This window comes from Lithobates pipiens, unplaced genomic scaffold (genome assembly GCF_037356315.1).
Source record: "Lithobates pipiens isolate NorthernLeopardFrog02 unplaced genomic scaffold, aLitPip1_a1.2 Scaffold_19, whole genome shotgun sequence".
NCBI classification, from domain to species: Eukaryota; Metazoa; Chordata; class Amphibia; order Anura; family Ranidae; genus Lithobates; species Lithobates pipiens.
Window position 1 is genome coordinate 564,236,395 of NW_027507764.1, and position 24,067 is coordinate 564,260,461.

General features: G+C 44.2%; 1 protein-coding gene across 2 annotated transcripts in view; it reads right to left on the reverse strand.

Annotated features, from left to right (window-relative positions):
- Nucleotides 1–24,067, reverse strand: part of KCNQ3 (potassium voltage-gated channel subfamily Q member 3) — a 391,330-nt gene that overhangs the window by 160,138 nt on the left and 207,125 nt on the right. For both annotated transcript variants that reach the window (XM_077493360.1, XM_077493361.1), the window contains exons 3-5: nt 21,485–21,611; nt 9,434–9,609; nt 907–1,059 (exon numbers count right to left, since the gene is read on the reverse strand). In XM_077493360.1, coding sequence (XP_077349486.1) covers nt 907–1,059; nt 9,434–9,609; nt 21,485–21,611 — 456 coding nt within the window. The remainder of the gene's footprint in view (nt 1–906; nt 1,060–9,433; nt 9,610–21,484; nt 21,612–24,067) is intronic.

Genomic DNA, 24,067 nt, shown 5'->3' on the forward strand with positions numbered 1-24,067 from the left:
CCACGAGGGGCGAGTTAGCCTGAAGAAGGAGGCAGAGCCTCGGAAACGCGTTGCTGCCCGCCCCCTCTACACCTTGAGTGTCTTGTGTTTGCTGCAGCTCCTAGGAGATGCGTGAGAGCCGTTGACGCCGCCGGGCTTCTGCTCTCCTATGCGGCAGGTCCTGGTTAGAGTGGGGGCGGTGGTTCCTTCATCGAGTGTGACCACCTTCGTTTTTCGGTAGTGGGTGTCTTTTGGAGTTTGCTGAGGCTGTCAGCCTCAACTGTCTTCACCAGCAAGTGTGGACACTCACAGAAGCCCTCCAGTCCACCTTGTCTTCCAACCTGGATCATCACACACGATATCACAGCATCTTTACATGTAGTGTGCAAGTTTCTTAGATGTAAGTGGATATTGAGATAAAGTATTTTTGGTTGTACTTACACTGACCTGGCACCCTGTTTTTCTCCTTTTTTTTTATTTCTGAGGAAATCCCAAACCTCAACAAGGAGCTCCCGGCTTGTATGTATCCCGTCCAGTCCCCACCTGCTGCCGTTTTTCCCATTGATCTGAGTCACATATAGGTGGATATTGATATTGTTTCCCCCCCCCCCCCCTATACATCGTAAAGCGCTGCGTAAACTGTTGGCACTATATAAAGCGTGTGTGTGTGTTTGGGGGTTATAAGTAATTTTCTAGAAAAAAATACTGATTTAAACTTGAAAACAAAATGTGACAGAAAAGGCTTGGTCTTCAAGTGGTTAAAAAACAAAGCAATTAAAGGGAAAATAAACACAGTGCTATTTGTGTAGAGGAGAGGAGAAGGGGTGGATAGGAGGGATGAGTGTTTTGAGGCTGAAGATCTACTTTAATATTGCGAAAAAGTGACGAGAACATAAAATGAACTTTTCACTCAATTGCACTACTTACCAAACCCCACCAGAGGGCATCAGCGTAGGTTTCAAAATCCTCTTTGGTTTCCCCTTTCTCATTCAGTTCATGATCGTCTTTCTCCACCAAGTAGACAAGAAAGGAGGACAAAATGAGTGTCAGGAATCCGATATACCAGGCTGTGATGAGTTCCTGAAAATAAAATGTTTTGCATGATTAGAATTGCGCTGTGGGATGCCCATGCGTGCATACTGGAGACATCACGCCAATCAGAACACCACCATTCATAACTATATTGTCACTCCAAGGACACAAAAAACATTTTGCACATGGATTTAATTATAGTGTATTCTCACCATCCAGAGTTAGGCTGGAATACAGGCGCATGTGCGTGTTCCATGTGCGTCGCGTGTAGGACAGACCATTAATTTCAACAGGCTGCCCTACATGCAAGTAACGGAGAAAAGAAGCCCCTGACCCTTTTCAAAAAATCGGCAACATCATGTGGTTTAGTGCCTGTGAAAACACGCCTGTTAACAGATGCGTGGGGGCACTAACAATCCATGGCCCCCACCATGTGTCTGCTAAAGGACAGCAGATTTCTGATTTTTTGCGTGTTCCCAACAAAATCGGTGTGAACCTAACCTCACCTATTCTATGGTTATAAAAAAATAGTTTTGGAATAATTTCACTTTTTTTTTTCTATACTTGCTCAGCAATGTATTACATTTAGAGATTTGAAGGTTCGATACTAGAGGCGGAGTAACTACTGATTTTACCTGTTCTGCAATTCGGATATCAGACATTTTTTTCAGTGAATCAGTTGACTCACAGAGCTATAAAAAAAAGTTACAGAGGTATGAAAAGTTCCCTGAACGAACCTGACACACACACTAGTGCTGTCCCAATGAAACTTACAGTATTCTGTGTTACAGTATAGAACTGGCAGGTGTGATCGTAAGCGCCATCTAGTGGCCATAATGCAGTATTTGTTTTTAAATACCTCAGTTAGGAGTTTTGGCCACTAGAGGGCGCCTACAAATCATATACTGTGGTTCTAAAACACGGAATACAGAAATATTCGCTGTAGCGGTGCAGATGTGTGTCACACTTATTCATAAAACTATTTATACATAGACTTGCATTGTGAGAAAGAGCAGTAAAGCACAACCATTGTGCAGCACCGAAAAACCGGCATCAGAACTTGAGTATGTAATAAGCATACTGTATATAGCGGCCCCATGTATGTATATATATCATTAAAAACAACAACGTTTTAATGTAAGGCCTCTTGCACACGCTTGAGCATCTACTTTTCATTCAGGCTTTTTTTTTCGCGCATATGCGCAAATTCGCGCAAGGTTGCCGCACATGCGCAGAAGATTGTTCTCATGTTGTCAATGTCAATGGACAATCTGTGCGAATGTGCACACATGAGGCGTAAATTACTGACCCAAAATGCAGATTTTTCAATGATTATAACTTCTTTACACGCCCGTGTGCATAGGCACATTACAATTAATAGGCTAGATTTTAGCTCAGTAAAAAAAAAAAAGCTGTACTGAGCTTTTTTTAAGCTGCAGTGTGCAAGAGGCCTAACAGTTTTAACCACTTGACCTCCGGGAAGTTTTTACCCCCTTCATGACCAGTCCATTTTTTGCTACTCAGCACTGCGTTGCTTTAACTGATATTTGTGCGGTCATGCAACACTCTACCCAAATTACATTTACAGTCCTTTAAACTTCTCCACGACTTTATTATCCCTGACCTGTCTGATGTGTCCCTTGGCTTTCATGATGCTGTTTGTTCACTAAGGTTTTCTAACAAACCTCTGGGGGCTTCAAAGAACAGCTGTATTTATACTGAGATTAAATGACACACAGGTGGACCCTATTTACTAATTACGTGACTTCTGAAGGTAATTGGTTCCACTAGATTTTAGTTAGGGGTATCAGAGTAAAGGAGGCTGAATACAAATGTACCCCACACTTTTCACATATTTATTTGTCAAAAACATTTTGAAAACCATTTATCATTTTCCTTCCACTTCACAATTAGGTGCCACTTTGTGTTGGTCTATCACATAAAATCCCAATAAAATACATTTACGTTTTTGGTTGTAACATGACAAAAAGTGGAAAATGTCAAGGGGTATGAATACTTTTTCAAGGCACTATGGGGGTTATTTACGAAAGGCAAATCCACTTTGCGCTGAAAGTGCACTTGGAAGTGCAGTCGCTGTAGATCTGAAATGAGGGGAAGCTCTGCTGATTTTATCATCCAATCATCTACAAGCTAAAATTATGTTTTTTTATTTTCCTTGCATGTCCCCCTCGGATTTACAAGGACTGAACTTCCAAGTGCACTTTCAGTACAAAGTGGATTTGCCTTTCGTAAATAACCCCCAATATGTCATTGTATTCACACAAATAGAGCTTTCTTTTGGTGGTATTTAAAGCGGTAGTAAACCCCCAAATTATTATATTTTTTTTTAAACCTGCAAAGCAAAAGGCATAATGAGCTAGTATGCACCGCATACTAGCTCATTCTGAAATACTTACCTTAGAACGAGGCCCCGACATCTGGCCCGATCCACGCCGAGGGAGCCGACATGCTCCCTCGGCGTTTCTTCCGGGTATCGTCACTCCCGCGCATGCGCGTGGGAGATTTCATTCTGGCCGGTCGGCCACTGCCGGATTTTCAGGCCGAGAATCCCCTTGTGCGCATGCGCCGCTGCAGTCAGCGGCGCATACCGAGGGGAATATCTCCTAAACCGTACAGGTTTAGGAGATATTTTTTTTACCTACAGGTAAGCCTTATTATAGGCCTTATTATAGGCTTTCCTGTAGGTAAAAGTTAAAAATTTGAGTATACAACCACTTTAATCACTTGTTTTTTTTTTTTTTTTGCTATATAAACAAAAGAAATTGAACATTTTCTGTTATAAAATATTGCAAATAAATAATCTTTCTTTGTAAGAGCCGGTTCACACAGCGGGCGATGCGAGGCGACACGACTCGCCTCGCCTCACTCTCGCAAGTCGCCCCCATTCTGTACAATGGAACCGTTCTGAGAGGAGCGACTCGAGTCGCTCCGACTCAGAAAAAAGGTTCCTGTACTACTTTTGGACGACCTCGGGGCGACTTGCATTGACTTCTATACAGAAGTCATCTGCAAGTTGCCGCCGAGGTCGCGGCAGGTCGCGGCGAGGCAAGTCAGAGTCGCCTCGCATCGCCCGCAGTGTGAACCGGCCCTTAATTGAGGCCAAAATGTATTCTGCTACATTTCGTGGTTAAAAAAAATAACCCAAATCAGTATATATTATTTAGTCTGAGTAAACGTTATAGAGTCCACAAGCGATGGCATATATCTGAAATGTATCGTTCCTGATGTACTGACAGCCGATCTTATTTCTTGAGGCCCTAAAATTTCAGGACAGTACAAATATCCCCCAAATGACCCTCTTTTTGGAAAGTAGACAATCCGAGGTATTTAGTAAAATGCATGGCGAGTTTTTGAAGTTGCTTTCGTCACAATTTTTTGGGGAAATGAAGAAACACGCCCATGGTGTGTTGGACCTCAGCAGAGAGATTGCTGCTTCCACATCAAGTGTAAGCATTCTCCTCAGCAGCATGCTGGTAGAGTTTGGGCTTTTCTGCTCTGCAGCTGCTTTCTTAAAGCGGAGTTCCAGCATGTATTAAAAAAAAAAAAAAAAAAAAGAAGTCAGCAGCTATAAAAACTGTAGCTGCTGACTTTTCATATAAGGAAACTTACCTGCCCGGGAATCCCGCAATGTCCTCACCCCTAGCCGATCCGTCCCTTGTTTACAGGTGCAGGTGTTGGCATCCTTATTAAAGTAAAGAGGAAGTGAAGCCTTGCAGCTTCAAATCCTGTTTCCTACTGCGCATGCGTGAGTCGCGCTGCGCTTTCTGGATGGTCCCTGCTTTCTTCTGGGACCTGTGTGCGTTTCCCAGAAGGCAATAGGGGGGAAGGAGGAGGGGCTGGAAATGTTATAGATCGCCGCATCTTACCTAAAAGTGGGAGCGGGTACCTATTTTGGACAGGTACCCACTCCCCCCACCAAAAAAGTGGCAAATGTGGCAGTGTAGGGGGGAGGGGGGGTGCGAACAAGTGTCGCCTACCCAAGATATCACATAGGGAGCTTGTCACACCCCTTCTGATAGCAATAACATTGAAATGCAAAATATAAATCAATAAATGCAAAAAAAAAAATTGTAATATAACCACTAAAAATAAGGCAACGTCAAAGACAGCTCTCAGTCCCCACTATTGGCTCTAGATCATGTGACCACTGTGAAAGCCAATCACAGTATTCACATGGTCGCCAATCGTTCCCGCCCCCTTGGGCATTCAGAACTTTTTAGCGGCACACAGGGGCAGACGGGAAGGGGTTAAAATAGAGGTTAAAACACAGTAAGTCTCCACAATATGTGATCATTTCAATGTTTTTCTCTCTTTAACCCCCTAGGTGGGTGGGCCTGGCGACGAGCGGCCGTATATTTTGCGTACCAATTAGCAGACACAGCTGTAAGGAGAGCGTGCGCGCTGCGCGCTACCGACGCAGTTACCGGTGGCTAACGGAAAGATCCCGATCGCAAGAAGCGATCATGTGATCAATCACAGCAATCACGTGATCATAAATACCCGCCTCCCGGCATCTAAAAACCTCTGCCGGCGCAAAGGGGTTATAACACAGCAGGTACAGAAAGATACATGTTCATCCTGCCAGAAATGAGGTGCACTTGTCATTTTCGGTCTTCTTTGCCCGTACTTCACTGAAATCTCAAGCAGAATTATTACTTTTTTCCTTTTTAACTCTGTTTCTTTGGACCCCAGTACACCTACTGCCTATGTTATAGAGAAGAGGAGAGGGGGAGATGTTCTGTAGTCTTAATATAGGCTTAGCCAGGGGTGGACTGACAACTCATGGGGCCCCCGGGCAATAGGAGATTATGGGGCCCCCGGGCAATAGAACATTATGGGGCCCCCAGGCAATAGGAGATTATGGGGCCCCCAGGCAATAGGAGATTATGGGACCACACAGTATACACACACACACATACAGTACACACACAGAATACACATAAACACACTGAAAAGGTACTGGAGAGGTGGGGCAGCTATAATCTTGGGATTTAAAAAAAAAAAAAAGATTTTTATACTGTCCCTGGTTTTATTGAGGCTGGCAATCCTGATGGGGCCCCTTAGTGGCATGTCCGCCCCTGGGTTTAGCTGTAGGTAAAAGTGGTTGTACAGGCCGTACAACCACTTTAATGCACTTCCTGTCCTACCATGACCACGCTGCTCCTTCGTAGTACAGTACAGTGACCGTTGTCCCCCTAGGACAGGGAGCCTAGGCTAGACTTCTACTTTAATACACAGAGCATGCAGGATGTTCACTTTACAGGAAATGCTTGGCTTTCTATTAAGCAAGCCCAGCAGTGCCCGTGCGCTTGTTGGCCGCCCATGTAACTTACCGATTAATGTATGCCATGGAGAGGGATTAGAAGATCTGTCGGGTTTTTATTGCCGCCTGTCTCCCCGAAGATTCACCCTCTCTATTTGTCCTGTTTACGGTTATCAAGTGAAAGAAAATTCTAACTTTTTGTTTGTCATCAGAACAGGAACAGAGGGGACATTTTCCAATGGGGACAACAAGGGATTGCCTCACTTAGGAGGGATTTCCTTTAATTTCCTGTTTTGGTTATAGGACAGGAAGTGAAGGAAAATATCTCCAAATGGATGAAAATGGCAGGAAACAAAAAACTGTCAGGGGTTATAATAACCCTCCCTTACTCTATCCAAAAATGATCAAAAAAAGGTTTTGCCTATAGTTCTACTTGAAGATGTGTTTGCTAGGAAAGAGGGAAAGGTAGTGTCCATCCTATGAGCCATTCTCATCAGTCTATGTAATCTGATCTCCCCTGCTATGCAGCTCTATATATTAGCAGTGCATGATCTGAGCCTATTATAGCAGAACTTAACCCTAAATGGGGACTTTCCACTTTATGCCCCCCTCCTCTTCTATTATTTTTTTTTGGGGGGGGGCAGATACTTGTTTTTGACAGGTACCCATTCATACTTCTGGTCAGATCACCACAGCTTCACCAGAAGTCCTCACACAACCACCACCCCCCTGCTCGCAATGGTCTGGGACATGTCCCAGGTCCCAGTGCAGGAAGCGGCTTGCGCATGCACACTGGGAAGCTGGATGTGAAGCCGCAAGGAATCACAGCTGGCTGCCAACAGTAAACCTGTTGGTGAAGAATCGGTTGGGGTGAGGACGGCGCTGGATCCCTGGACAGGTACTTTTTTTTACTGAAAAGTCAGAAGCTATAGTATGACGTCAGAGTGTGACGAAACGCGCGTCAGGAGGAGTGGTGTGTTGATGCCATTGCGCTGTGTACCCTAGTGGACGAGTGTTCACTTGCCAACCGGCTCTTTTAATCTTTGCAAGTTTACTGCTTACTGCGTGTAAGTGCAATCTTTTATCATTAATAAATGTTCTTAATGTGATTTACACTATGGTGAGTTCCTCTTCATTTTGGGTTACCCTCTGGTTCTCAGTTGAGATCACTGGATGATCGAGTCCCCTTGCCATGTGTTCCTGCTTCATTACAGCAAGCACTTGAGAGCTGTCATCGCCATTTCTTTAGAACCAGGCCCCGGTGGAATTAATAGCCGCAAGCCCTTTTTAGCTTGCCTCTGGTAAGCACGCGATCTATGTGGTGGAGGAGCACGAGTTTGTGGTGTTGTCACAAGTTATATCAAGATTTCACATGTTTATAATTATGGACTAATCTATAACCTCTTGTGGTGTTGGGAGCAATTTCAACATATAAGCACAGTATTTGCATTTTTTGTGCGTTTTATCAATCTGCGGTAAATTTTTCCATTTTTATCTTTATTTGTTTATGTGTATCCCATATTGAGTTGCTGCTGTTTTCGTTTTTTCTTTTGTATTTTCTTTTTTATTTGTATTGTTCACTCTAATTATTTCTATTTTTACAGTATTTGTAGCTGCTAACTTTTTTCTTTTTTTTTTTAAACAGGATGACGAACACCTTTAAAAGTGTACTGTACTACTTGAGGCTTGCTACTCGCTGGCTGCCAGTGGTAAATATGAAACATATTTGATAATTAGCGGATTTAAAATGTTAGAATTTTAGACAAAATGTCAGTGTCTTCAGATCACAACAGGAAATAACAAAAACTAGCAACAGCCACCCACCAAGTACAGGATATACAATCAAGTAATAAAATTGACCTTTTCCCTAAAAAACAAAAACAAAAAAAATAAAAATGCATTTCCAACCAGAGGATGACCTTTCAATTAATAATTTTATCAGCGGATCATCAGACCTCACTATGTTGGATGAAGCCAAGCTTGGCCAACCACTTCTGAGGCATCTTCTACCAGTTTCAGTTGGCTCACCCCTATTACGACCTTTGCTGACCCCTGATTCCACTATAGAATTCTTTAGGTGTCACCTGAACAGTAATAGAAGGAAATTGTCCTGTGGGAACACTTTTTTCGGGGACAACCAAGTCTGAGGCATCTTCCACCAGTTTAGGTTGGCTCACCCCTATTAGGACCTTTGCTGACCCCCCCGATTCCACTATAACAATTTTTAGGGGGATCACCTGAACAGTAATAGAAGGAAATCGTCCCATGGGAACACTTTTTGCAGTGACAACCAAGTCTGAGGCATCTTCCACCACTTTAGGTTGGCTCATCCCTATTAGGACCTTTGCTGACCCCCCGATTCCACTATAACAATTTTTAGGGGGGGGTGTCACCTGAACAGTAATAGAAGGAAATTGTCCTGTGGGAACACTTTTTGCAGTGACAACCAGGTCTGAGGCATCTTCCACCACTTTAGGTTGGCTCACCCCTATTAAGACCTTTGCTGACCCCCGATTCCACTATAACAATTTTTAGGGGGGGTGTCATCTGAACAGCAATAGAAGGAAATTGTCCTGTGGGAACACTTTTTGCGGTGACAACCAAGTCTGAGGCACCTTCCACCAGTTTAGGTTGGCTCACCCCTATTAGGAACCTTTGCTGACCCCCCGATTCCACTATAACAATTTTTAGGGGGGTCATCTGAACAGTAATAGAAGGAAATCGTCCCGTGGGAACACTTTTTGCAGTGACAACCAAGTCTGAGGCATCTTCCACCAGTTCAGGTTGGCTCATACCTATTAGGATCTTTGCTGACCCCCCGATTCCGCTATAACAATTTTTAGGGGGGGGGGGGGTCATCTGAACAGTAATAGAAGGAAATCATCCCATGGGAACACTTTTTGCAGTGACAACCAAGTCTGAGGCATCTTCCACTACTTTAGGTTGGCTCACCCCTATTAGGATCTTTGCTGACCCCCGATTCCGCTATAACAATTTTTAGATGTCACCTGAACAGTAATAGAAAAAAATCGTCCAGTGGGAACACTTTTTGCGGTGACAACCTCTGAGTCTCAGTTTAGGTTGGCTCACCCCTATTACAACTTCTGCTGACCCCCGATTCCACCTGGCAGCACTGACCTTGCTATGTGAACAGATGGCTGAACCCAGGAGCTTCCAGGTCCCTCCTCTCCGGTCCATACGCAGCATCCGCAGGATTTGAAGGAAACGCAAACTTCGAAGAGATGTGGCCAAGACATTTCCCTGATTTTTCCCCACAGCCACCACAGGAATGGAAGCCACCAGGACAAAAATATCTGCAAGAAAGAAAAATAACAAAAAGTGATTCACCACAGCAGGAACTGAGCTGACCGTTCCTGCTATTGCGCATTCCTTCACGTGTCTGGATGTCCTGTGGCGCCTTTCTTACATTATGCAATGCTGGTTTTAACTTGGATACTTGTGCAATACTTTTTAATAAATTCAAGCCCTTGTACACACGGTCGGACATTCCGACAACAAAATCCGTCTGATTTTTTCAGACGGATTTTGTCCGAAACTGGTGTTGCATACACATGGTAGGACAAAGTTGTCGGAAAATCCGATCGTTCAGAACGTGATGACGTTTGTTCGTTGCAACAGGACTACGTTGTAGCTAGTAGCCAATAGCTTTGGTCTTGTAATTTGATCTGAGCATGTCGGATCGGAATTCTCTACAAACAATCGGACAAAGTCAGATCGGATCATGTTGTCGGAAAATGAGATATCCAGCTCTCAAACTTTGTTGTTCAGACATTCCGACGGAAAAAGTCAGATGGAGCCCACATACGGTCGGATTATCCGACAAAACGGTCCGATTGGACATTTTCCATCGGTAGTTCCTACCGTGTATACAAGGGCTAAGAGGTTTTACAGCGTTTATGTTTTGTCTGAAACCGGCTATATGGTCGCTGTGTGGGCGGAGTCCTTTGGATACTTTGGAACTGTTCCTGACATGGTTCCTTCATACATCCCCTGTTGGTGATCTCTACTGGTATTATTACATCAAGCCTGTTTGACCCTTCATAATAATGGATCCAGTCTCTCTGGTAAAAGTCCAATTTACTGTGGTGGTGGCATACTCACCTGGTGGAGGGATTTGGATGCATTCTTATCTACAGTTGATTATTTTACATCAATATTGATAATATTTTGATGTAAATATGGTCTGAGAGACTGACATTTTTGGACTGTTTTATATTTTATTTTATAACATATATATATATATATATATATATATTTTTTTTATAATTTTTTTTTTTTTTATCTATCATTTATTTTAAGAGCAACACTTTTTTTGTTCTTTGGGATAGGATATACCTATGTATAAAATGTCTAAGTCACTTGTTATAGTGAATATTTCTATGGATTTTTTTGTTTATTTTTTGTATATATATTTGATTATTTTTTGCCAAGGCACTTAAAGGTCTTTAAAATGATGCCTTAAAAAGTTACTAAACCCAGGGCTCTGCATTCACTATATCTAGTCTGCCACAGTACACAGCACATGAAAATGCAATTATTTCAGTAAATATAAAGCGCTAAATACTTTTTTTTTTTTTTTTTCAAAATATTTTATTGAATCAAGAAGAGGGTACAAAAACAACAGCATACATAAAGGCATGTAAGAAGCAGGGAAATACAAAGAAAATTCGTATGGCCCATATATAACAAAGATCACTTGGGATACAAAACAATGCAAGAAGAAGTATATTAATGCATGAGCAACAGCACATAGATGGGAGAAAACAGTCAAGGTCGTGTAAGGAAGGCTAGTCGGGAAAAGAAATAGCTACCAAAAAGAGACAACTTGTGAGGGTTCTCAACAGGGAGAACTCAGATGTAAGGGCCGAGGTTGAGGTAAGGGGGGGGGGTGGAACCCCCGTGTACAATGCCTGGAACATAAAGTAGTACCCATAAGAAAGATGGGGATGGGGAGGGTGGGAAGTGGTAGGACAGAGGGGTAGTAAGGGTGGGAGGGAGTGGGGGGGAGTGGAGTCCGCTCACCGATGTTCTCCATGGCACATACTGGGCTTATAGAAACTCACAGTGATATGCGAGATGTAGTGTCTGTTGTGGCCCAGGGCCAGACCAAATAGGCGATTAAGATATAGAGGAGAGATACAAAAAGCAGTCAATCTGGGCAAGAGAGACAGGTTGGAGTAGAGGCGCATGGACTACAGTGGCAGCGCCCGAATATACAGAGGAGGGTGGGACAAGGATCGACGAATTAAACTAAGAGACTTTGAGTGTGGTTATAACCCGGTGTAGTTTTGAAGTGTTTCCAACACGCCAATCTCGTGTTATATTTGGCAGGGGTGTCTTTTGCTATGTGGATCAGTTCCTCCATTTCTGAAATTCTGTTTATTCTGTGGAACCAGTCTTTGAGAGAGGGGACAGTCTGTGATTTCCAGAGGGTTGGGATGCATTGTTTAGCAGCATTAATCAAGTGGATAATTATTGATTTACGATAGGACGTTTGTGGCAGAGTAGTGTGATGTAATAGGAATTGGGCCGGAGTGTAAGGCAATTCGTAGGTTGTAATGTCCTGAATCAGTTTATGGATAGACCTCCAGAAGGGTTGGAGCAGGGGGCAGGACCACCAGACGTGAAGAAATGTACCTCTATGTTGGTGACACCGCCAACAACCGTCCGAGACAGAAGGGTCCCATTTGTGTAGTCTGTCTGGCGTTCTATACCATCTTGCTAGTATTTTGTAACTGTTTTCCTGAGTGGAAACGTTTACAGATCCTTTGTGGATATTAAAGAAAGCTGTTTCCCAATCTGCCGGCGTGAGGTGGACATCCAGGTCTTTCTCCCAAGAGGAGCAAAACTTGGAGGTCGTGATGTCATGGTCTTGAAATAGCAGGGAATGCGTCTGGGAAATAAGATGTGATAAGGGTGCAGTCGAAGAGCATAAGGATTCGTATGGCGTAAGTGCGCGGGAGCAGTCCATTTTTTTCCTTATCGACTGTAGGTAGTGGGTAATTTGTAGAAATGTCCAGGTTGGAATACGTGGTTTTTGCATAATATTAGCAATTTGGTCTCGTGTCAGCGGGTGTCCATTCTGATAGAAGTGTTGTATTAGGATTTGTGGTTGTGACCAATGGGCTTGTAGGAAAGTTCGATGTGATCCCGGTAGGAAGTCTGGATTCAGGGTCAGTGGCGTTAATGGTCCCGGGATGGTAGAGAGGGAGGAGTGTGCGCACTGTTTCTGGAAGCAACGTAGTGTTGGGGCTAGTAAGGGGTGCAGTTTGATTTCTTTGAGGCAAAGAGAGGACCGAATCCATGGTAAAGATCTAAGTGGGAGGGACGTGAATGAGGATTCTAGGGATACCCAGTCTTTATTATCTGTGTGGACATTCCAGTCTATTATCCTAGTCAAATGTACTGCTTTGTGGTAGTTAGATAGATCCGGGAGTCCTATGCCGCCGAGGTGTTTGGGTAGGGCCAGTTGGTCATATTTGATTCGGGGCCTGTGGGAACTCCAGAGAAATCCGGTACACATGCTTCTGTAGGATTTGAAAAGAGTTTGGGGGAGATGTATCGGCAAAGCCTGAAGGGTGTAGAGGATTCGTGGAAGTACATTCATTTTTAATATTGCGGCTCTACCAAACCAGGAAAATGTCGGCTTGTCCCAACGTTTCAAGTCCAGCGAGAGTTGTCTAATCAGGGGTAAATAGTTCCGTGCATAAAGATCTGACAGATCTGTTGTGATCTTTATACCTAAGTAGGTGATGTGGTCTTCCTGCCAGTGAAATGGGAAATTGGCTTTACAGAGGGTGACGTCATCTGGGGGAAGGGAAATATTGAGGGCATATGACTTGGTAAAATTTATTTTAAGATTGGATAGGTGGTTGAAATTGCGGAATTCTTGCAGGAGGATTGGAATTGTGGTGTGGGGTTGTGTGAGGAATAGGAGGATGTCGTCAGCAAATGCGGCCAATTTATATTCTTTAACTTTATTTTGGATACCTTTTATGTCAGGGTTTTGTCTTATACTATTCAAAAGTGGTTCTAAGGTCAGTATGAAGAGGATAGGGGATAGTGGGCATCCCTGTCTGGTTCCATTGCGAATAGGGAAGGCATCCGACAGGGTGTTATTAACCCTAACTTTGGCCGTGGGATTGAGATAGAGTGAGTGAATGAAAGCAGTTAATCTAGGTCCGAGGCCTATGGTTCGAAGGACAGCCTGCATGTAATCCCATGCCACCCTGTCGAATGCCTTCTCCACATCTAAGGACAGGAAGAAACCCTTTTGTTTAGAACTTGAGATGTGGTGATGTAGGTTAATGGCTTTGATGGTATTGTCCCTGGCTTCACGGCCAGGGACGAACCCTACCTGGTCGTTTTTAATGAGGACAGGTAACAGGGGAAGGAGTCTATTGGCTACTATTTTCGCGAAAATTTTGATGTCTGCATTCAATAGAGAAATCGGTCTATAATTGGCCGCTTGTGTGGGATCTTTATCCTCTTTGGGGATCACCACGATGTGAGCTTCAAGCATATCAGCATTGAGGTCACTGGAGTTGGAGAGGGAGTTGAAGGCTTTCCTAAAAGGGAGTTGTAGAATGTCAGAGAATGTTTTGTAATAAATCGATGAAAGACCATCCGGGCCGGGGCTTTTACCAGATTTAGTTTGCTTGAGTGCGGTGTCCCATTCCAGTTGTGAGATAGGGCTATCAAGTCCCTGAAGTGTTTCTGTTGATGGAAGTTGAGGACAGTACTTGTGTAGGAAGGTCGCGATATCTTGGGACCTGGTTTGGGGAGGGCGGTGAGGAGCGGGTGGACCGTCAAGGTTGTACAGTTTGGTGTAGAACTTTTCGAATTCCCTAGCAATCTCTGTGTTCTTTGTGTAGACATCACCAGAGGAGGAGTGCAGGCTGTGCACGGTATATTTCGCGTGTCTAGTGTGAAGGGCCCTAGCCATGAGGCGACTGCTTTTGTTACCGAATTCGTAAAACTGCTTTTGGGAAAGCATATAGTTCTTCCGGATGGATTTTCCCAGTTCTTCCTTAATGGAAGTTCTGGTATCCAGAAGCTCCTGGAGGGTCTGTGAAGCTAAAGTTCGTTTGTGGGTCGCTTCCAGGAGTGCTAATCTGTCAAAGAGTTTCTGAAGGTGAATTTTTTTCCCCTTTCTAATTTTGGCGGTCAACGAGATCAATTTTCCTCTTATTACACATTTGTGAGCGGCCCATTGGGTCATGCTCGATATGTCTGGGGTGTCATTTTCTTTAAAGTAATCTACTAGACACTTCCTAAGTTCTGTCACGTGTATCGTGTCTGTGAGAAGAGAGGGGTCTAGACGCCAGATTCGTGTGAATGTCTGTAAGTCAGGGAGTGCTAGCGTGACTGAGATAGGGTGGTGGTCTGATAGTGTCATTGGTTCTATACTGGAGGCCGTCAGGTAAGAGAGGTCAGGCTGAGTCAGAAAGAGGTAGTCTAGTCGCGAGTATCGGTTGTGGGGGGTAGAAAAAAAGGTGTAGTCTTTCTCTTTAGGATGTAAAGTGCGCCAGGTATCATGTAAGGAGAGTTTTTGGAGAAGCAGTTTGATTTGTCGGAGGGCGCTGTATGGGAGGTGGGACGTGCCTGTGGACGTGTCTATGAGTGGGTTTAGCGGGGCGTTAAAGTCTCCTCCTAGCAGTAGTATTCCGTGCTGAAAGTCGAGCAGAGTAGTGAGGACCTTTCTAAAGAAAGGCACTTGTGCTTTGTTGGGGCTGTAAATATTAGCTAGAGTTATCGGCTTTGTGTGCCACGTGCCTTTGAGGAAGAGGAATCTGCCCTGTTCATCTACTAGAGTATCCGAAATTTGTATGGGGGCATGTTTTGAAAGTAGTATTGACACGCCTTTAGATTTAGAGTTTGGTGTTGTTGCATGATAGCCATGTGGATAGAAATCATTGGAGAATTTCGGTGTGTTTCGGGTGCTGAAGTGCGTCTCTTGTAGAAATACTATATCTGCCTTCAGGCTTTTCATGTGGATTAGCGTCTGCTTTCTTTTTTCCGGGATATTAAGGCCCTTTACGTTTAAAGAGACTATTTTGAGCTTAGGATGGTTTGAGGTGGTGTGGGAAGAGGCCATCGTTTAAAGCCAAAGATGACCTCTACAGAAGGGTACCAGTATCGGTGGGTATAGCAATGGTATCGGAGAACAGCGGCGAGCGGCTTGAGGGGGGGGGAAGGGGAGAGGTTGAGGGAGAGGTGAGGAAGGAGGAAGAGGAAGGGTTCTAAAAGGGAGCTCCGCGGGAGCTAGAGTGGGCCCAACTGTGTATTCGGGGAAGTACACAGCTGGAGGAAAATAAACAAAAACTGGGGTCGGGGTAACTGGACTAGCTACACCCGACAAAAATATTAAACCAGGTTGGGTCAAGGATTTCTTAACGAAAGAGCCCTGTGGGTGGGGGGTGTTTGGTGTCGAAGTCGAATCAGTTCAGTGACCGAGTTCCCATGAGGTCAAGGTGGTAATATATGCGACTATCTGATGTAAACCAAGTGTGTAACATGGAGGGGGATTTGGTGGTAGTCTTGTCAACCAGTTATAGAGAGAGCGGAGGTGAGGAAAATAGCATTGTACCATAGTGGAGAAAGTATTCAGGGGATTAGAGTACTAAAGTTCGGTAAGTCTTTGTTAGATTGCAGACATCAGGGGATACCGGGAGGAACGGCCTCTAGTGTGCTAGCGGAGCTGAGGGAGGAATGGCGGTAGGGGGAAACACATCCGGGAATGTTCCAACAGGACCAGAGAGCCAGCATGTGTTCTGGGTAGGCAGGTGGGTTAGATGAAAATGTGTGCGGGGGGGGGGGGGGGAGGATGTCCCCGTTTGGTGTGCAGCTGAACAGAAAGCAATACTGTACTATAGGATTAAGGGAGGGTTTCATGTAATAAACAATTTGAGCATAGTAAGGCAATCGAGGGCCCACAGTGAAAGCTGCTGCGGAGGAAAACATTAGTGAACAGTAACGGCAAAGTACAAAAACAAAATTAACCAGTAACAGTAACAGTAACAGTAACAAGAAACTGAAATCTGCTCACCACACCTGCTTCTCATTTGTGCAATACTGAGGGCGTAAACTTACAGACAGGGCTTCGTAAAATGAGGGAAGCGCGTGTATGTAGAGAAAGGGAAGAGAGCATTCAATACAGCTTGATCAATATGCAGTTCAGAGGTATTCGGTCTCTTGCAAGGGGAAGGGGGATGATAGATCAAGGCTCACCCCAAAATGAGGGAGCTGGACAACTGAATTTCCTGGGGGAAGTGTTGTGATTTTGGGCGTCTGATGGCAATGCAAATGGCCCAGTGGAGAGTAGATTAATCATATGTGGTTTAGAAGACACACCGGGTTCAACAGTGTGTGGAGGGGAGAGAGACCGAGTACCTCAAGGCTGGAGACAAAAAAGAGATAAAATAGAGCACTAGGGAGGAGAAGTTTTTTTTTTTTTTTTTTTTTTTTTTTTTGGGGGGGGGGGGGGGGGGGTTGGAACAATCAGGCGTAGAGTGTGATGATCAAAACGACAGTACATCCGACCGAACCGGCATCCACAGGCGATCGATGGGTGAATACCCAAGATCTTCGGAAGCGTCCAGTTTGACTATCGTACGGCCGTCCGATCGTTTATAGTATGTTCTTCGGCGTATATGCGGTCCGGCCGGGGTGGGCAGGGTACTGGTGGGGAGCAAGAAAAACGTCTACTCACCGATCCTGTCGTGGAATTCACAGTGAAGGTAGATCGAATAGACAGCGTATTGACGTGCCATTGGGAGGCGATTGATCAACGTGGAAGTTTTGTTTTCGCAAGCGGGAAGTAGTCGTGGGGGCCCTCGGAACAGGGGATGGGGAGGATCCGTTCTGACGAGTCGATCGACGAACGTCCAGGGAACTGTAGAAGATCAGGTAGAGCAGGGTAGATAAGCGTCGTGTGCGGAATCCTTCGACAACATCCTACGAACGTCTTTGTCTCCTGTAATCCGGAGAGGCCGAAGGGCTTTGGTTTCGTAGATTGCCCGACGGACGTGGAGAGGTTGGGAGCGGGTGTGCTCTTCGGCGACGGCCGATGTTAAAATTGCCAGCTTCATTTACACCATCCATGGAGGTGGCCCTGTGCATGGTAGGTAAGCGAAAGTCACTGTACCAGTCCGAGACATCCACTGAGGGCAGGTTGAGGACGGTACAGAAGTGATCCAGATCTTCGGGTACACGAAGATTAACGGTATGGCCGTTGGCTGATGCAGACAAGCAAAAAGGATATTTCCAACGGTACGGTATTGCACGAGCCCGAAGGACGTCCAGTAATGGCTTCAATTCCCGCCTCCGTTGGAGCGTGATGGCGGACAGGTCCTGAAAAATTTTGATTTCGGCGCCATGGTGTAAAATTCTACCTCTCTCCCTTGCTTTTCTCATAATTTCTTCTTTTACTAGAAAGTCCGTGAGGCAGCATATCACATCTCTCGGCGGGTCTGCTTCTCTTCCTCTGGGACGGAGAGCTCTGTGAATGCGTTCGAAGGAAACCACGGTATCCGGTGGTCTGTCAAGCAAATCGTTAAGGATGAGGGACACTTCGCGGGACAAGTGTTGTGCCTCAAAAGATTCGGGGAGGCCTCTCACCCGTAAATTGCGGCGTCTCCCACGGTTATCGAGGTCCTCCAGGTGGCGGTTGATTTCCCTGAGGTGGACCGCATGTGATTCCGAGACCTGCTGAACGTGGCAGAGCGCGGATTCTTGTCGGGCCTGAGCTTCCTCAACCTCTTCTACCCGAATCGCCATCGTGTGTAGATCCTCTCTGAGTTCGGAGATGGCTGCAGAAAGCGTGGATTTGATGTCAGCCGCCACTGCTCGTAGGTCTGCAATGCTCAAAGCCTGAGAGGTCGGTGGGGTAGCGGCGGCGGGAGTCGGCGGGCTGCGGCTCCGTGACCTGCGTGCGGGCCTGCTTGCTGGTGGGGCCTCGTGCATTGCGGCCTGTGAGTCTGGCGCGGTGCCACGGGGTCTGGCTCTGAATATCTCCGGGATGTGCTGAGCCGGCGAGAGTTCTTGACCCCTGGACGGTCTGGAGCTCGCCGGGGGGATATTCTGCTGTGTGCTCCCCATGTTTAGGCGGTTAGGGAGTCGTAGCGAAAGATAGCTGGGCCTCTGGGAACGGGAGAAGAGAGTTAAGCGTCCATCTTCTTCAGGCACCAAGCCACGCCCCTAAATACTTTTTATTATCGGTAGACATGTGCACTGACGAAAAATGTATTTGTTTTTTTTTTGTTTTTGTTTTTTGGGTTGTTTGTTATGATCACAATTTCATAAATTCGTAAATTAAAAAATCCGAAAATCCAAAAATAAGAAAGAAAAATTTGAAAGAATAGCTAACTAACTAATAATAACTAACTATTAAATTATAGGTATTGGAATTTCCTCAAATTTGGCTGTTAGTGAACGTAACGAATACGAATTTATCCAAAGTTCCGAATTATCCGAAATAACGCATGTCGCATCTAAACACATGGAATGAAATGAATTAATAAAAATAATAATAATAATAAAAAGTTTTTATTATTGTTATTTATTATTCATTACGTTCCATTCGTTTACACACGGTATTTGTTATTTTGGATAATTCGTAACTTCAGATAAACTCGTATTCGTTACGTTCCCTAACAGCCAAATTTGAAAGGAAATTCCTATACCTATGATTTAATAGTTAGTAATAGTTAAGTTATTAGTTAGTTACTATTTCAGATTTTCAAATTTTCAGGTTTTCTGGTTTCCGAGTTTCTGAATATTTGGAAAAATTAGTTAAATGGGTTTTTGTTACTTCGGAAATTTCCGAATTAACGAATTTGGCAAAATTTGTTAAAAAACGAATTTGAAACAAAACGAATTCCACATGTCTACTCATCAGCAGTATACAGCAGTCTTATGACTTCTATCAGTATCTGGTTAAAGCTTGCAAGAGGAGTTTTAATTCTCCTCTGGCTGTCCTATGAGGCTGCATGACCCCTGAACCTCTGTCTGGACAGTGCTGATTTGCCCTGAGCTGATCACATGCACCCTCTAAAAAAACTCTCTCACTAAACACACCAAACTGAGCATGTGCAGAGTGCACCCAAGGCTCTGTACTATCAGGAGATGGCTTGGGGACAGTGGAAGAAGGGGAGGATCAGAAAGACAGGACTAAACAGCCTTTTTTACGCAATGCGCAGGATTAACCCCTTAGATGCCAACGTGAGTATAACAAGCATGCTTTACTACATATACAGACTGATTTTACTGTTGTGGGTTTAGTAACACTTTAAGCTCTTTATAGATTGTTATACCATTATTATCGTTTTGGAGACAAGGTGATGTCCCTAGTTTTGGGGATTTTTTTCCTTTTGAGAGCATTTTTTTTAAATTTGGGAATTGGTCCTCCTCATTTACCTCCAAATTTCTTAGAATTTTCTTTTGGCACAAATTTGAAACAAAAATGTTCAGTTTGCACAGAAAAAAGATGGAACAGTCACTAAAATGAAATGCATGCACAGTTAGCTGTTCCTATTTTTTTCCACAAGATGGCAGAGCAAGACATCTTTTTTGTTACAGAGGAAGTATGTGTTTTTTCTTGTTTTTTTTTTTGTTTTTTTGTTTTTTTAAGGGCTGAAATGCATTTTTTGGGGGGGGGGGTTTGAATGAATGAATGAATGACTTGTATAGCGCTACCTATATGAACTGAATCACCTCAGGGCGCTTTCTTTCCACCGGTGTCCATCTGCAGCTATTTATGCGGTCCTTTAACCTGTAGAGTCCCGACACACTTACAACATTGACATACACATACACATATTATGGCTAATTTTTTTTTGGACAGGGTCTAATTAACCTACCAGCATGTCTTTGGAGTGTGGGAGGAAACCGGAGCACCCGGAGAAAACCCACACAGGCACAGGGAGAACATGCAAACTCCAGGCAGATAGTGTCGTGGTCGGGATTTGAACCAGCAACCCTATTGCTGCCAGGTGAAAGTGCTAACCACTACACCACTGTACTGCCCTGTATTTGTATTAGAAGCTGCCATTTTAGAAAATCCTAACTCACAGGATAATGTTTACCTTGCTCTTCAATCCAGTAATCTATCTGACGAGGTCCCAGTCAGTGCCTCTCTATACAGCACAAGCCCCATTCATTGCTATGGATAAGCCATACACCGTAAGACTGCTGGAGGCCGCCATAAATTCTGGCCCATAAGTATGGCTTAAGCCCCATACATACACACTATCAGTTTTTCTGCTGAGTTTTTCCTTCAGATTTACCAAAACCATATGAGGTCAAACCTTAGGCGTTTCAATTTGTATGCAATCAGGCAGGCCCTTGTCAGGGCTGAACTGGGAAAAAAATGTGGTCATCAGAAAGGGGCACGGATAATGGAAGAAAATACACCCCCCTAAGCTAGTAGGAGCGACAGAGCGGGGGTGTGTAATTCTGATTTTTTTTTTTTAATTCTGCACTGACTCTCTTTGAAATTGCCCCAACCCCTGTTCAAATACAATCTGGGGATAATCCGGGGATAAAACCAGGGACAGACTTGGTCCAGGGACAGTGTCCTCAATCCGGGGACTGTCTCCAGAAACCGGGGATGTCTGGTCACCCTATTCTTGAGGTAGCCTCCTTTCCTTTGTGTTTTCCCTCTGGGATTATGAAGAGCTTATCTGAGCATCTGAAGGGTGCAGTGGCCAACAGGTATTTCCTTAAGGTTACACTGCAGGCCCCATCAAGACCCACAGAAGGGGCTCCCTAGGCTATATAGCGCTCGAGCCTGGGACCTCGCACTGGGAGAGGCTCAACCCAGCCAGATGCTGCACAGAGGCAGAGGTGGGGACATAACATGGCTTACTTCATCACTGGTGCATTGAGGAATGAGGAGAAAAACTAGTATACTGGCATGTTGGCATCAGCAAATTACATTTACCCAAGAGCTGCATACTGAGGTCCACCTCTATTGCTTGGAGGAGTTTTCTGACCATAAGTGGTGTACAATAACAGTAGCTGACTGGTAACCAACACCCAATAGGTACTCTATCAATCTGTTTGCAGGCTGGTTAGTGCCACATCCAAAGTTTCCTACCTGCAAATCCCATGACAGCAAAGATGCCGGAGCAAAATTCCCACCCTTCTGAATCTGAAAAATAAGCTTACCCAGCATGCATAATGGCTTTCTGGCAAACTTCAGTCTCCCCCTCCAGCCCTTATAACGACAGCAGCAGCCTGCTGCCCAAATTCTTAAGGCAAATTCTGCTCCAAAAATAACCAGGGCGAACCTTTCCTGTAAGATAAAACAAGAAATGGGATAAGTGGACAATCATATTTTACAAAACAAAATAACATCATCGGGGTTAAAGAGTCATTCCAACCTAGACAGATACAGTGGTGTGAAAAAGTGTTTGCCCCCTTCCTCATTTCCTGTTCCTTTGCATGTTTGTCACACTTAAGTGTTTCGGAAAATCAAACCAATTTAAACAATAGTCAAGGACAACACAAGTAAACACAAAATGCAATTTGTAAATTAAGGTGTTTATTATTAAAGGTGAAAAAAAATCCAAACCATCATGGCCCTGTGTGAAAAAGTGATTGCCCCCCTTGTTAAAACATACTATAACTGTGGTTGTCCACACCTGAGTTCAATTTCTCTAGCCACACCCAGGCCTGATTATTGCCACACCTGTTCACAATCAAGGCATCACTTAAATAGGAGCTGCTTGACACAGTAAGGTCCACCAGAAGATCCTTAAAAGCTACACATCACGCCGAGACCCAAAGAAATTCAGGAACAATTGAGAAAGAAAGTAATTGAGATCTATCAGTCTGGAAAGGGTTATAAAGCCATTTCCAAAGCTTTGGGAATCCAGCGAACCACAGTGAGAGCCATTATCCACAAATGGCGAAGACATGGAACAGTGGTGAACCTTCCCAGGAGTGGCCGGCCGCCCAAAATTACCCCAAGAGCGCAGCGACGACTCATCCAAGAGGTCACAAAAGACCCCACAACAACGTCCAAGGAACTGCAGGCCTCACTTGCCTCAGTTAAGGTCAGCGTTCATGCCTCCACCATCAGGAAAAGACTGGGCAAAAATGGCCTGCATGGCAGAGTTCCAAGGAGAAAACCACTGCTGAGCAAAAAGAACATCAAAGCTCGTCTCAATTTCTCCACAACACATCTTGATGATCCCCAAGACTTTTGGGACAACATTCTGTGGACCGATGAGACAAAAGTGGAACTCTTTGGAAGGTGTGTGTCCAAGTATATCTGGCGTAGAAGGAACATTGCATTTCATAAAAAGAACATTATACCAACAGTAAAATATGGTGGTGGTAGTGTGATGGTCTGGGGCTGTTTTGCTGCTTCAGGACCTGGAAGACTTGCCGTGATAAAAGGAACTATGAATTCTGCTGTCTACCAAGAGATCCTGAAGGAGAATGTCCGACCATCTGTTCGTGTACTCAAGCTGAAACGAACTTGGGTTCTGCAGCGGGACAATGATCCTAAACACACCAGCAAGTCCACCACCGAATGGCTGAAGAAAAACAAAATGAAGACTTTGGAGTGGCCTAGCCAAAGTCCTGACCTGAATCCTATTGAGATGTTGTGGTATGACCTTAAAAAGGCCGTTCATGCTCGAAAACCCTCTAATGTAACTGAATTAGGACAATTCTGCAAAGATGAGTGGGCCAAAATTCCTCCAGGACGCTGTAAAAGCCTCATTGCACGTTATCGCAAACGCTTGGTTGCAGTTGTTGCTGCTAAGGGTGGCCCAACCAGTTATTAGGTTTAGGGGGCAATCACTTTTTCACACAGGGCCATGATGGTTTGGATTTTTTTTCACCTTTAATAATAAACACCTTCATTTACAAATTGCATTTTGTGTTTACTTGTGTTGTCCTTGACTATTGTTTAAATTGGTTTGATGTTCCGAAACACTTAAGTGTGACAAACATGCAAAGGAACAGGAAATGAGGAAGGGGGGCAAACACTTTTTCACACCACTGTATTTCAGCATTTGGTGGATCCCAGAGAACTAAACCTAATTGTTGGACTCCATTGGAAACATCTGATCACTTGAGCTTCAGGTCTGCACATCTATTGTAAAGTGCTGCTCAAACTTTTGGGAAGAAGAAGAAGATAGAAGACGAAAAAAGAAGAAAGAAAGAAAAAGAAGACAGAAGGAACACAGAAGAGAAAGAAATAAAGAAAAAAGCAGAAGAAAAAGAAGACAGAAGGACGGAAGGAAGAAGAAGAATTAAAGAAAGGGAAGAAGAATAAAGAAAAAAAGAAGGCAGAAGAAAGAAAGAAAAAAAGAAGGCAGAAGAAAGAAAGAAAGAAGGAAGTAGAAGAAAGAAGACAAAGAAGACGAAGAAGGAAATAAGAAGACAGAAAGAAAGAAAGAAAGAAATAAAGAAGTAAAAGAAGGAAGATGAAGACGAAGAAGGAAATAAGAAGACAAAGAAAAAAGGAAGAAGGAAGAAGAAGAAGGAAAATAAAGAAGGAAGAAGAAAGGAGGAATAAGAAGGAGGAAGAAGAAGAAGGAAGAAGAAGAAGAAAGAAGGAGGAGGAAGAAGAAGGAGGAAGAAGGAGGAAGAAGAAGAAGAAAGAAGAAGGAAGAAGAAGAAGGAAGAAGAAGAAGGAAGAGGAAGAAGAAGGAAGAAGAAGGAAGAAGGAGAAAAAGAAGAAGAAGAAGAAGGAAGAAGAAGGAAGAAGAAGGAAGAAGAAGTAGGAAGAATAAA